Source organism: Carassius gibelio, chromosome B22 (genome assembly GCF_023724105.1).
Source record: "Carassius gibelio isolate Cgi1373 ecotype wild population from Czech Republic chromosome B22, carGib1.2-hapl.c, whole genome shotgun sequence".
Lineage (NCBI taxonomy): Eukaryota > Metazoa > Chordata > Actinopteri > Cypriniformes > Cyprinidae > Carassius > Carassius gibelio.
In genome coordinates this window covers 22,486,176-22,501,341 of record NC_068417.1, presented here as the reverse complement: position 1 = coordinate 22,501,341, position 15,166 = coordinate 22,486,176, and the positions used below count along the sequence as shown (strand labels likewise).

The following is a 15,166-nucleotide window of genomic DNA, read 5'->3' as shown; positions in this document are numbered from 1 at the left end:
CACCTCTCTATTAATGTGCTTAGACAGCTCTGTGAACAGCCAGCCTCTTTTGCAATGAACTTTTGTGTCTTGCCCTTCTTGTGCAATGTATCAGTGGTCATCTTTTGGACAACTGTCAAGTCAGCAGTCTTCCCCATGATTTTGTAGCCCACAGAACTACTGAGAAACCATTTAAAGGCCTTTGCAGGTGTTTTGAGTTAATTAGCTGATTAGACTGTGGCACCAGGTGTCTTCATTCTTGAATCTTTTCACAATATTCTAATTTTCTGAGATACTGAATTTGGGACTTTCCTTAGCTTTCAGTCAAAAACATCGAAAAAACATTTGAAATATATCAGTCTGTGTGTAATGAATACATATAATTTAAAAGTTTCACTTTTTGAATGGAATTAGTGAAACAAACTTTTTGATGATATTCTAATTATATATATATATATATATATATATATATATATATATATATATATATATATATATATATATATATATATATATATATATATATATATATATATGTCTGTGTGTGTGTGCGTTTGTGTATGTATGTATGTATGTATGTATGTATAATCATCCATAAAAAAACATACAGATAAATGATATGAAAAACTTTTTTGAAAAATCACATTAAAACTTTTCTTAAGTGCACTCATTGTCCTGGGGACAGACTTCTACTGTTGTTGCCCCACGGGGCCTCCATCCCACCGAGGAGCCCTCCAGAGAACAAAATAACAGAAGAGAGGCTTTAGCTTCCATGGAATATGGGTTTGTTGCTTTTGAGCACCATAATGTGCTCCACATGCTTGGAATGGTGTCAGTGGTGTCACTCTGTTAAGGGTTACAAAGGGACAACACCAAAGAGGTCCTTTAAGGACACGAAAAAACAACTCAGAGACATCACTAACAGGCATTTTACTTGGTACATAAGATCAAAACTACAACATGATTTTGAACTATAGAATCTATACAATTAGTTCAATGTTTTTTTTGAAAAACATCTCTATGTTCATCTCTTGCCTATGACATTGTGTAGGCTAACTAGTGAATTTTGTTGATAAGAAACAAAAGATGCAGGTTTTTGGGTAGTTGACATGTTCCAGCAATGTCTAATAAGCATTTAAAGATTATTTGTAAATGTAAAAATTATGACCAGTTACAGCGATAACAGAGTTCTCTTATCCCTATCATATGTCAACTACCCCATATGCTATGAAACTGCAGAAATCCTAAAGTTTATTGTTTGGACGTCACGTTGCGTGAGTTTCTGGGTCAGTGTTCCTGTTTTTGGGTCACTGGGGGATAAGTGACTTTATATAAATAATCAACTATACAACCCCCTTTGACATTAATTTAAAACTTAAAGTACTTTTTGCAATTTTTACATTCTGATATCAAGCTGGTAAAGCCCATCAGGTCATCTCTATGCTCAACTGCATTCACAGAGGAAGACTTATACCTTCATAAACAAAGAAAGCCTTGTCACCATGGTACTATTGTCCTTGTTTGCAAAAGTCAATGAGAACGAACTAAAGTCATTGGATAAGTTGGTTTGTTGGGATCCTGGTGTGGTCAATTGTTTTAGCAGGAACTATTTTGTCAGGGACAAGGTAAAGGTTATTTTCACTTCCCCTCTGGTCCAGAGTAGTGAGGGCTTGCTGTAGCTACTCAAGAAGCTCAGGAGCAGCCACAAAGGTCCACGACCATTGAAGGGATTTTTCCGTAGATTATCTGCTCACGGTCATTGAAATACAGCATGTTTATGGGTGACATCTTGGTGGGCGTGCAGCAGGGGCCTACGCTGCCCCGAGGGTTGGCCTTGTTGACAATGTGACTGTGGGGGTACTTCTGCACACATTCACCGGAGCAGTAATTGGCCTTGTAACGCTTGGGAGCAATTATCCAGTCCCAACCGAACTCCTCGAAGTCGACGGTGAGTGGATACCGGCAGCAACGTGACTCGGTGGAGTGCTCATCACAATCGAGGCCTGTGTCCCGTCTGGACCGCTTGCCAGTGTCTGATATTTTCACTTCCAGGAAGGGTTGCTGGAAGGGCAGACGTTGGAAAAATGAGCTAAGTCATGGTCAATGAAGTTCAATAGTGCAATTAAGGATATACTTGATATTAATTGCAATACACCCCAAACAAACCTTAACAATCAAATCTATGTTCAAGCATATAATGGCTCTTTGTGGAGTTCGAACGTACCTTGTCCTCCACCATTACTCTGACAAATCATTAAGACTTGGCAAGACCTAGCAAGCCTGAATAAGATTTGACCGATTCATAAACCAATTCTTTTAAACCACACAAGATGCACATACAATTTGAAAGCTAGACATCTTTAGGTCAAATATATCTTTATTCACAAGACCAGCAGTTCCCAAGTGCCAATGCACATTTTGCATGTCTCCTTATTCAAGCGCACATGATTCAGGTCATCAACTCGTTAGTAAGAGACGTCAAGACCTAAAATCAGTGCGTCATACAAAGTATAAAAGCAAAATGTGCAGTGTTGTGGGGCTTTCAGGAACAGAGTTGGAAACCACCAGACATGCCCAATCCTGTTCCTGTAGACCTACCTACCTGCTGAGTCAGTCACACCTGTCTGTAATTATTAGAGACTTCTAAAGATATTAAAGGGATAGTTCACCCAGAGATTAAACTTCTAATTACTGACCCTCATCTCATTCCAAACCCATAAGACCTTCATTCATCTTCAGAACAAAAATTTGTGAAATGCAGAGCTTTTTGACCCTGCATAGACAACAATGCAACTACCATGCTCGAGGCCTAGAAAAGTAGTGAGGACATCATTATAATAGTCCATGTGACGGAAGAGCAGAAATGGTTGAATAAAGTCATTTCTGTATTCTTTTTGCACAGAAAGTATTCTTGCAGCTTCATAAAATCAAAGTCTCTTTAAGAAAAGTCATGTCACTCTGTGGCCAGTTTTGAAACTCCTCTTGGGCATGCGTGTGCAACTCCTATCTCTTTGAATGGGGAAACACGTTCTGTAAGCCTGCGATAAAATGTCATATTTGAAATGACCAAAGAAAACTGATAACAACTGTATCATAAATGTTGTTTATTTTGCTCAAATATTGTTATAAAAAGCTTATTTCTCAGGATAGATCAGCCAGTTTGCATTCGCAGTCCTAAGCGCACGTCTCAGAAAGCTGACTATTTCTATAGCTTTTGGGATTTCTAACGGAACCTGCAATGACACGCTGACTTTACTGATCAGCGATTGGCTCTTTCATTCAGAAGGCGGGGCTTCCTGCAATTAAGCGACTATATTGAGCATTGTATTTTTCACATTCAAAACTATACGAGTGACAGGTCTTGGGTATTATAGTCTTTGATCAAATTAAGTTTGAACCCCCGATGTCACAGGGACTTTTCTGAGGATGTCCTAACTTCCTTTCTGGGCCTTTAACATGTCAGTTACATTGCTGTCTATGTAGGGTCAAAAAGCTCTCGGATTTCATCAAGAATGTCTTCATTTGTGTTATGAAGATGAATGAAGGTCTTACAGGTTTGGAAAGACATGAGGGTGAGTAATTAATGACAGAATTTTTGGATTAACTACCCTTTTGAGAAGTTGTTTCAGGTGAGTATGATCAGGGTTGGAGCTACACTTTCATAAATCTTTGGCATCTGTTAATAAAAACTTTGTCCAGAATTTGACAAGCGAAATATACTTTGTTGACTCCTAAAGAAGCATGGATCTAAGTACCAATGCATGCACTGACTTACCAGTCCTTCTTCTCCGGATTCTGCGGAGGTCACAGCCAGATCATTTCCATTTACATCAAAGGCCTTGATTTCTATCCCAAAGTGACTCTCCGGCTGTTTGAGCCACAACTGCAACAGCTGCTTCATGTTGATGTGCTGCCAGGAGTTTGTCCGGGCGTTCACGTCAATTTTTTGCGCTCGTATTCTTGAGTGGTTGCTCCCTTCAGACGAAGCCCTCAGGTGAGATATCTGGATGAAGACTGTGGTTGGCTCCTCAGCTGGTCGGAGGTAGATCCAGAGCAGGGCCTTGAGGATGCTGTTAGGCATAATCTTCGGGCTCAGGGAGAACATGCAACACTTCGGCATTCCCTCAAGATGGGTGAAGGCTTGAGCTGCAAGGTATTACGTTTACTAAGACTATGAATACTTTTTTCACTCCACACTCTCAGAAGATATAACGTGCAAATACATTTTACAAGCAAGGGTTCCTCAAATCCTTACTGGAGGGCCACTGCCCTTCAGAGTTGAGCTCAAACCCTAATCAAAGTTACTTACTTGTGATTTTCTAGGGATCCTGAAGACCTTGATGAGATCACTCGGGTGTGTTTGATTAAGGTTGGAGGTAAACTCTGCAGAGCATTGGCCCTCCAGGACAATATTTAAGGAACCCTGCTTCTAGGGTACAAGGACTTGTTACCAGGTAAGTAACAAGTACCAGTAACTTAGCAGCGTATTTACCCCCAAAGTTCAAAGCAGTACCTTAAGGGTACATGTTACTACTCTAATTTACTAATATGCAAAGGTAGAAAGCTTCAAAGTTGTCCATTTAAGAGTACAAAAGCCCCACTGACAAGATGTTGCACCATCCCTAGACAATAGGCAACTCTGCTCCTGGGACCACTGTTCTGCAGATTTCAGTTCCAACCCTAAAAAAACTGATCACTTGAAAATTCCAGGTAGGGATGTTTATTAGTACATTTGGACCAAAAATCTGTGGGACAGAGGCCCTCCAGGGGCGGAGTTTCCCATCCCTGCATAAATTTGTCAAAATCCTATTGTTGCTAGAGTAAAATTCAAATTCTCCAAGCAGAATAAGAACCTTTATTAATCTTTCTTTAATCTCTTTTTATGCTGTCACAGTTGGAAAATGTAAATCACCACAGTTGGATGTATTTATCGAGTAACTACTGTAACTAAGGTTTCCATTGAAAATCGTTGAAAAGAGCCCTTATCTTCACAAGCCAAATGTGCTTTCTTTGTTTCCCCTTGGTGCTCAGTTTTGCGTAAAACAAGGTCTGTTGCCTTTGGCCATCTTCCAACAACAGCTGAATGAATGAACCATAGTGGGTTCATAGTCAACCCTTTCAGATAATACAAGGCCCTCAGATGCATTTGGACACTTAAGCCACACTTCAAAAAGTATGAGTTACATTGCATTCAATAACAATATAACAAACAAAGTAGCATCTGCAGCTGATAATCAAACTTTCACAGAAGTAACTTGGCATACATTCTAAGTGTGACCTTTGTGTCCACATGTTTGTGATCCCTACATATTGCAGTGCATCTTATTACTTACGTTCTGTGGCCATGGTAATGATGGTCTCACTGCTGCTTTGTTCCTCATCCTCACTAATGCCTCCATTTTGGTCATACTGATCCAGGAGCTCCTGCAGTGGAGGTGCCTTGGGTAAGAGTAGCTTGACAGTGTCTCTGCTGATATTCGGAGCTTGTTCTAGACGCAGGATGCTCAAAATCTGAGACTTAATGGAGTGCAGGCGCATGAGTTTACTCTGCTGTCTAAACTGGCAGGTCGTGCATTGGCTGTTGTCTTCTCCAGGTGTCACAAATGCTTGCAATGTTGTTGTTTTTGTTGCTGCTGTTGAGCTCAGGCTCTGGCTGTGCGACCCCAACACACTCCAAAAGCTCAGATAAAGAAGGATAAACATGTTTTCTGATGCGTCTTTGCAGACGTTTACGCATTTGGAAAGGGATGGCCTTTATGCAATCTCTCCAAACAGCACTGGACAGATGTTCAGCCTCCCAGGCAGTTTTATACTTAAGATTCCCTGCTGTTAGATATCCCATGATTGGTGGGATTGATAGGAACAAGTCCAGATGAGAGGAGAGTCCAGAGAGGTTAGGGTCTTTAGGTTTTGATTTGAGGATTTTCAGTTGTATTTGTTTTATTCCATACATTTCTTTATGCAAATACCCCAAATATCATAGAAACTTCATTTAATATTATGTTGTTGTATTTTTATTTAAGACACCCTCATGTTGTTGCTTGGGTGTTATGGGTAGTTGCTAGGGTGCTAGGTTGTTCTGAAAGGTTTTTACAGTGTTTTCTATAGTTGATATAGTGTTTCAATGGGTTTTTGAACGTTTTTAGCTTGATGCTATCCGATTGTTTGTTGAAACAAGATCCGTCACAACCAGTGTTGGGGGTAACACATTACAAGTAACACCAGTTACGTAAGGCAAGGCAAGTTTATTTGTGACTAGTGTTTTAGCACATCTGATCTCTTCTGGAAGCTGATTCCAACTGCGGGCGGCATAGTAACTAAAGGCGGACTCCCCTTGTTTTGTGTGAACCCTTGGCATTTCTAACTGACTCGATCCTTGTGATCTGAGTGGTCGATTAGATTTATATTCAGTGAACATATCTGCAATATATTTCGGTCCTAGGTCATTTAGTGACTCATATATGAGTAAAAGTACTTTAAAATCAATCCTAAATGTAACCGGAAGCCAGTGTAAGGACATGAGGACTGGTGTGATATGCTCAGATTTTCTGGTTCTAGAGCTGGAGCTGCAGCTGTCTAATTGTCTTTTTGGGAAGGCCGGTGAGGAGCCCATTACAATAGTCCACCCTGCTGGTGATAAAGCATGAACAAGTTTCTCCAAGTCTTGGCTGGAAACAAAACATCTAATTCTTGCAATGTTTTTTAAATGATAGCATGCTGATTTAGTTACTGCTTTGACATGACTACTGAAACTAAGGTCTGTCTCCAGAATCACACCAAGATTCCTGACTTGTTTCTTAGTTGTTTGACCCCTAGAGTCAAGGTATGCATTCACCTTGAGGACTTCATCTTTGTTTCCAAATGCAATGACTTCAGTTTTTTCCTTGTTTAACTGAAAAAAGTTATGGCACATCCAACTATTAATTTCATCAATGCATTGGCAGAGGGAGTCAATGGGGCTGTAGTCATTTGGATATAAGGTTAGGTAAATCTGGGTATCATCAGCATAGCTGTGATAGGCAATTTAGTTCTGTCTCATTATTTGACTTAGTGGGAGCATATACTGGCTAAACAAGAGCGGTGCAAGAATTGAGCCTTGTGGGACTCCACATGTCATGGACGTCCACTTAGACTTATGCTCTCCTATACTCACATTATAGCCTCTCCCTTCTAAGTATGACCTGAACCATTTGAGTACCATCCCAGAAAGCCTGACCCAGTTTTCCAGTCTCTGTAGAAGTATGTTATGATCGACATTGTCAATAAGTGCAATAAGATTACCTTTTTGATGTAACTAGTAAAGTAACACATTACTTTTTAATTAACAAGAAATTATCTGAGTTTTCAAAAAAGAAAAGCCAGTTACTTTGTTTTCCCATTTATTGACTGACAAGTCTCCTGTTCCCATATTTGGAGAAATGGGAAGTACAGAAGCATTGTGTGCGCTGTGTGAACATGATGTAGTTCTGGACTAAATGTGAATGTAAATGCATTAATTCATCACACTTGCAAAAAAACTGATTTAGTATTCATCAAAATGAATTAAAAAAGTGAAATGCAAACTCAGAATATGACGCAAACCTTGAATTTCTTACAAAATGACAAAATTTGAAGGCTGACATTGTTTCGTACAAAAAGTAACTTGCTCTGTATTGCCTGTCAGTGCATTGTCAGTGTCGTCTTTGCTCCGCCATGTATTTTTACACGTGTGAGAACAGGGTATTTGGCGTGAGAACGCCACAGCTTGTAGGACATAGCAACAGTAACAGTCTTTGTAAAGGGCCAATTCAGTGGGTGTTTTGAGTATTCCTTTTAGCATGTTTGAATAGTTGCTATTTGTTCAAAGACATTTTAAGAGTGAATCCAAGCATTAGATACTTATACAAAATATTTTCTGTGTAAACACCTGAAAATGAGTGTATGAGAAAACACCACCAATTTTATATTGGTAAATGGGCTTTCTATTCTTTTAGACCACCATTATAGTTGTAGCATTGTGTTTTGGTGATGGGTTGCCTCTAGAATATGCAGAGCTGGCGACCGAGGACAATATTGCCACAGCTGTTCTGTGCAACTGCAGAAACAGATGCCTCTGATCTATCTATCTCTCTTTTCCAGCAGTGCAGCTTTAATAGATGCAAAAACAACAACAGATGAGAGCTAGGCAAGGACAGAGGAAGTGGGATATTGAGCGTAGCCTTTGGTGGGCCATTCACAGCACCACCTGCTGGGGCATCATCAAGTTCAAACAAAAACTAACACTCCTCAGAGAGATAAAAGCAGGTGTAATGGAGAATAAAGCTGTTGTCATGAGATATTTGAAAAGATAAAACCAAACTGATCAATCTGTTAGATATTTTTCCAGTTTAGTGGGTGCATGTTATTCTAGATCTTGAGATAGTAAAAACAGCTTGGTGTGTTTCCTATCATTACAACTATGAGATCTACGATGCGGTCAGACAATGGGTCAGACTGCTTTTTCAAAATATGAAAGCACAAACCACAACCACTTTTTTTGTTGTTGTTGTTGTTGTTAGTTTTTTTATTATTAATGGCAAGTGTCAGGCTCTTTTGCAAACCTAAGGAATGTTACATAACAATTACTTCATTTATTACATTGTCACTCACTTTAAATGTGTTACTTGGAAGTGGCAAGAAAAGTATTTATACATTGTCTATTGAAATATGAGCAGTGCTTGTCAGTGTAATCCTTGCTGCTATTATACTAAGATATTTTGGATGGTTGCCAGTGTGTTGAAAGGCTGTTTCTATAGTCTTCTGGCTGTTTGTTTATGTCAAAAGAGCACATTCGCACAGCTCTTATTCTGGTATGTGTAAGTGTTTTTGCCAAAATCTCTTTCCTTAACAAGCTGCACAATTTTATTCATCATTCATGTTTGTAAAGTGGTTATAAAATGCGTTTAAACTAATGCACTTACAGTGGCAGTCTGTGCACCAGAGGGTATTAAGTGGCACATCAGCAAGTCTTTATTTGATTTGTTCTTGTGTGTTACAGTCTGCATCATTTCCTGCGGTCGGCTGTCTCCAGTGCTAAGTTAGCATTCTCTCTGGCGTTCTTTAACAGCGCAGACACTGTCGCTTCAGTCTAAAAACAACAAACCACAAATATGACCATGATCACCAGGAACAATTCCAATTAGCTCTTTGACATTTCTGAGTTCCTCAAAGCAAGTTTCGTGTCTCTAAAGTGTGGTTATTAAATGTTGAAAAAAGTGGGGATGAATAAAATGCATTATGGGAATTATGACGTAGATTTATAATGGCAGTTGTTCAATGTTTTTCTGATACTCACGGCGGCCCTGAATGAAGCATCCGTGATGTCCTTCAGGTTTATAATAACGTTGTAATATGCTCCGAATACTGCTGTTTCCAAAGCTTTTGCCGATACCTGCACATGACAGGAATCGTGCATTGCAATAAATGCTGATATCAGCTTATCTATGACCATCAAAGTCATGTTATTTTTCATTTTTCCAAATGCAAAATCAGCTTTTTACCCTCAGTGGAAAGTGCTTTGCTTGAAAGGATGTTTTTTTGGTTTTGTTTTTTTGTCTTTGCATATGTCATCACAAGCAAAAAAAAAAAAAATGTTTTTTAAATATTTAATTTTTTTTATTGAATAGTTCAGTCTCACCTGAATGTCTGATTTACACGCCACATTTCCGTATTTTACCATCTCTTTGAGAACAGGCCACAGTGTGTTTATTCTCTCTGCCAGAGACAGAGGAACGCCCACCGCCGCCTTCAGACCCTCCTGCATGGCTTCCTCCCTCCTGCGCAGTCAAAGGGGTTAGACATTTTGAAAGGTTGTCCTAGCTACTGCACAATGTTTATGTGTGTTTTTGCCAATGCAGTTGTAATTTGCATTCTCCAACTAAAGAGAATTTACGTTGGCAGTCAAATGCATGTTGTGTAACATGGTAGTTATTGCTTTTCTCTGCAAATATATGTCTAGCCTTTTACTGTTTCTTTTTGTGATGCATGACATTTGTTCGCAATCAATCAAATGCTTAAACTGGTTTAACATGATATGGAATGCGCTTTAGTTTTCTGCGACATGTAGTGTCTCTGGTTTGATGGATTGGAAGGATGTTTTAGTTTGTTTGTACTTCACAGAGGCGATTATCTGTACCTTTTGATTTCATCAGGTGTGCCTTTGGGCAATTTCAGAGCAGCCTGTACCGAAAGACACGCAAGAAAACAATTCAATTCAATGTCAAGGTAGTATCATCTATTTTGTTACACAAGTGGTATGTATATGCTGACAAATAAATCCATACATTTTAATTGGCCAACTGTACATTTCTACGGTTATATGTGGTCGTGTACCATGTAGCTGTTAAAAGCTGTCGAATCAGCGTCCACTTTTAATAATAAGTCGTTCATGGCTTCATGAAACGGAGGAATAAGTTTCCTCATCTCCGCATCCAGAGACTCAAACTGCCTCTTCCCGTATGTCATCTGACCGACCATGCAGCCCAGAGCTGCACCCTTACAATAAGACACATAGACATAAAAATAAATAATATATATAATATATAATGCAATTATTATATCTATTCAGAAGTGTGTGTGTGTGTGCACATATATATATACACATACATTTTTTTTATATATTAATAAAAATACAGTTAAAAACTATATATATATATATATATATATATATATATATATATATATATATATATACGTACATACATACATATTTGTATATGATATCTTTTAAATGCATATATTTAAAAATGTATTATATAAACATACAAATATATAATATAAATTTACAAATAGTGCAATCTGTATATACAGTCAGTATGAAAATGTATGGTTATTCTATATATAAATGAATATAGATATAAATAGTAAAGGCATAATCTTCACGATTACCATAGCAGCGATTGCCGCAGAAACAGAGCCTCCACCAGGAGCCGCTGTTCTGGCCCCAACACTGTGGACGAACTTCTCTAGAGACAGAGACACAAGCCGGCCATCGTCCCGGTTGTCCCGTACCATATACCTAAACTCAGCATCAACCAATCAGATACAGACATCACCGAGAAGCCAAACAGAAAAAGAATGTCACTAATTTTTGTTAAATGCAATGTATCGTAGGTCTTACTCTATGATTCTCTCCTTTGGAACAAATGGCCCCAAGGAATCGAGTCCTAATTTGCTGATAACCTGACAGAGGAATGTAAGAGGAGTGCCATCAGACCTTTGACTTTCTGCTGAGTTGAATGTTTGACCATGTTCATATTAACCCACCAGTCGGATTTTGTGCTCCTCTTCCACAACGAAGAGCTTTTCTTTTTGGATGTAGAAGTCTGCACAGTCCAGCATCGCCTTCAGAGGAATCAGCCCGACAATCTGGGACCCCACAACTGGAAGGTTCAAATCCTGGACAGGGAGAACGAACACGTACCCGATTCACTTCTGATTCAGTTTCAAATGATTCTGATTCAGCTTTGAAAAAAAACGATCTCACCTTGGCATCTCTGCAGATCTCCTCATAGACCGTGTGCATGGGCGTCACCTCAAAGTCCAGGATGTTGGTGGACACCTGAGCGAGGCTGGCCTCCTCCAAGTACCATCCCATTCCCTGAACCTTTCTCAGAAGCCCAGGCTGCGGGAGGAACAATCGGTGAATTAACAGGAACAAGAACATAATCGAAACCTCAGGGAAGTGATACATACATACAGTACAATTATTCTCAAGTTCGAGATTTGACGCACTCACACAGACACACCTGATCTTTCCCACGGCCCTGTTCTCTAATATCCAGTGCGATTCGGTGAGCCTGTTCCTTAGTGCTCAGAAGGTTCACGTTGTAGGCGATGAGAAACTTTCGGGCGCCGGTGACTGTGGCGCCCCAAGAAGGGACGAATGCGGCGGGGCCATATTCAGGGGCCCATTCGCTCTTTTTGAGCTGAGGAAAGAGGTCAGAAAAATAAAGCACATTCCTTTAACTTAATGGCACATAAATAAGTGCTGCTCCTCAGAATGAAGAACACATGTGTGAAGTCTAAAAGTTTTAATGCGAATGCCTTGCATATGCATACATCCGAATGAGAAAGCGTTCCTAAACTATACTTCCGTTTGGACGGTGTGGTGAAAATTCCCCTTTGCACCTGACTTACGTTAAACCTGGTGTTTCCCGACAACAAAAATGATCCTCAGCTGAATTCTCCGATCACAATCGCAATTGCTCTGACCACGCCAGAGAACCAGTTTAACCAGTTCAGTACCCAACACCTAAGAGTCTCACTGATGTCTCGATCATTTATGAACTTTATCACTCGAGACAAGAACTGATCCCAGAGAATCCCTGCAGCGAAAAGGTTTATATATATTAATAGTTACATGGCAAAGATAATATGATTATGCAGCATTTCCCTAGAAGTGGTTGGTTCTTTATATATGTCAGTTCAGCAACCCCTTCCCCTTCTCTTACTGGCAAATGTGGTTTTTGATTACCTCAGCTTCTTACTCAAATCATGAGTTCTCATGGTTGTAATAAGTAATGCAAGTATTTTTTGTTTTCCCATTTATTCACTGAATGTTCTCCTGTCCCTGTATTGAGAGAAATTGGGAGTGAGGCATTTTCTTCAGCTTGAGGCTTATACATTCCCTTTTGGTATGAAAGGGCCTTTACAGTTGCCAAAAATATTACTTTTAACAAGTAAGCAAGCCCAGGGGACAAAAAGCATGGAAAAGGTAACTGAATTCATTACTTTCTAAAATAAGTAACTAAGTAACTCAATTAGTTACTTTTTCATGGAGTGACACAAAATTGTAATATGCTATTTTTTATTTTTATTAACTTTCTCCAACACTGCTAGAAAGTTTTATCCTTGACCACTTTTTGCACTATTTTTCTCCAGACGTTTATAAGCAATAAAATGGCATTACGGACATAAGTTAACAAACTGTCTGGGCCAGTGTTGCCACCTAGTGGGCAAACCACATAATTATTGCAAAAAACAAGACAGATAATCGAATGATTTTATTCAGACTATGTAAACACTGACAGCCAATCAAAATCCATAAATATCTGAAGACCGTAAGTATTTAAAGTGACACTATAGTGCTGCTAATAATAAACAGAAAGATATTGTACATTAATGTGGACACTAATATAATTATCGTTCTTGGTGTGAACAGGCCTTAAGAAGACTGTGAAGTGGTCATAGATTAGTGGTCTATGAGCCCTAAGAAGTGAACAGAATTGAGGTCTAGCTGAGTTTTTACCTTCTCCGGTAATGCTTCATATTCCCCTGCACGGACTGAGGGAAGTGACCTTCTGCTCTCTTTTCTGGCCGCCTCTCCGTAGAGATAGACTAAAAGGTCAAGACAAGAAAACAAAGGAGAATGGAGGTCAAAACTGAAGCAATTCTCAAACGATTCAGCTAACAGACAGCATGACCTTTGCTTGTACAAACACACCAGGCACATTGAGCATGTCTGACAATCTCTGGCCAAACTGATTGGCACACTGTACACACTCCTCCATGCTGACGTTCTGCACCGGTATGAAGGGACACACATCCATCGCACCCATCCGAGGGTGTTCACCTGTTCAAAAACATCACGTTTTACAAACTAAACTCATGCGAAGTATGATATGTCTAGATCATGTAGTCCCTCCACAGCAGTACCTGAGTGTTTGGTCATGTCTATGAGTTTAAACGCAACACGGGCGGCATTCAGCGCCCCCTCGATCACAGCCATGGGTTGTCCCACAAAAGTGTACACCGTCCTGTTTGTTGAAGAGCCTGGGTCGACGTCCAGCAAACTGCAGCCCTCTGTGGCAGAGATGGCATCGGCTATGGCGTCAATGACCTGGATATTACATATTGGTCAAAATATCGCAAAACACTTAAAAATTGGTACATCATCGTACACAGGCTCTAAAGAAGATAAATGAATAATTGAATTGTAATTTTACTTTGAGTGTTAATATAAAGTATGTTTATTTACTTTTTTTAATTATACTTTTTAAAAGTGTGGAGTTTATATTTGTAAAAACAAATGCAGTTAATCCACTTGAGAGAATTTCCGTAAAAATACATTTCAAAATAATTCATGCAATGCAGTTTTTACAGTTTACTTGGCCTTCATTTGTAAACAACAATAGGCGTACTAAACAATAACTTTTCGTAAAACATTTTTATTTGGTGATTCAAGTCTCACAGTTACCTTAAAGCTAAGTGTTTGTTTCACTGAAAGGAACGAATCGTTCCATAAAGAATCAGAATACACTACTCATGCTGTGAATTAAAGGGATAGTTCACCCAAAAATTCTGTCAATAATTACCGTCATGTCGTTTAAGACCTTCATTCATCTTCTCAACACAAATAAAATATTTGTCATCTAACCCTCCTATGGAAAGCAAGGATCCTTACATGATCAAGGCTCAGAAACGTAGCAAAGAGATCGTTAAAAGAGTTAATGTGACATCAGTGTTCGACCGTTATTTTACGAAAGCTAGGAGAATACTTTCTGTGCACAAATGAAATGACTTATGTGATGTTCTCCAAAATGGCACAATAGGGTGACAATTTTGGTTGTCAAAAGTCAATGTCTCTGTAGGAAAAAAACGGAGATGTCGGAATATTTCAGTACAGTGTCTAGTCCACACTGATGGGAAAAACCATTAACAGAACCGAATTACTTTTCACAATGGAACTGGTCTGTGTGTGTTTATCTTACCTCCTTGTTACGCCCCTCTGAGAAATTTGGTACACATTCCACCAGCTTAGCCATGACTGAGAGACAACACCAGCTTTCCTCTCACACACTTGTCTATGGACTACGCTGGTTCCCAAACATTGAACCATATAAAGCGTCGGCAAACATATCTTTTGAATAATTAACCTGTCCTGTGGACTGGATATAGGTCAGTTGGCAATGATTCTCCTGTCTTCATAGATAACCATTTTTTTGGAGGGTTTACCAAAGTCTGAACAATGTTTGATGGAAAACCTCCCAAAAAAAGTCAGAATACATTGGCCTTTTTCTAAACCAGCTTCTGACTATGGCTTGGTTAAAAATTGGGGCGAGAACGTGACATTTGGTCTTTCAGTATGTAGCAGCTAATATAAAACCTGATAAGACCGACAGTTTAATAGTTGACTCTTGAAAACCACTCAGACCGTTGCGTCATGTCC

The 15,166-nt window shown here is 39.3% G+C and overlaps 2 protein-coding genes across 2 annotated transcripts; both read right to left on the bottom strand.

Moving 5' to 3' along the window:
- Positions 1-892: 892 nt before the first annotated feature.
- On the bottom strand, positions 893-7,204 carry mstna (myostatin a). The gene is made up of 3 exons (XM_052590658.1): positions 5,313-7,204; positions 3,755-4,125; positions 893-2,040 (listed from the first exon to the last, which is right to left on the bottom strand). The coding sequence occupies exons 1-3, from the start codon at positions 5,680-5,682 to the stop codon at positions 1,672-1,674; spliced, it is 1,110 nt and encodes a 369-aa protein (XP_052446618.1). The 5' UTR covers positions 5,683-7,204; the 3' UTR covers positions 893-1,671.
- Positions 7,205-7,345: 141 nt separating this feature from the next.
- Positions 7,346-14,872, bottom strand: ftcd (formimidoyltransferase cyclodeaminase). Its single transcript, XM_052590657.1, has 14 exons — positions 14,709-14,872; positions 13,654-13,837; positions 13,442-13,570; positions 13,247-13,335; positions 11,745-11,924; positions 11,483-11,620; positions 11,263-11,394; positions 11,117-11,178; positions 10,885-11,014; positions 10,330-10,491; positions 10,133-10,176; positions 9,635-9,773; positions 9,293-9,388; positions 7,346-9,085 (listed from the first exon to the last, which is right to left on the bottom strand). The coding sequence occupies exons 1-14, from the start codon at positions 14,760-14,762 to the stop codon at positions 9,002-9,004; spliced, it is 1,623 nt and encodes a 540-aa protein (XP_052446617.1). The 5' UTR covers positions 14,763-14,872; the 3' UTR covers positions 7,346-9,001.
- Positions 14,873-15,166: the final 294 nt, after the last annotated feature.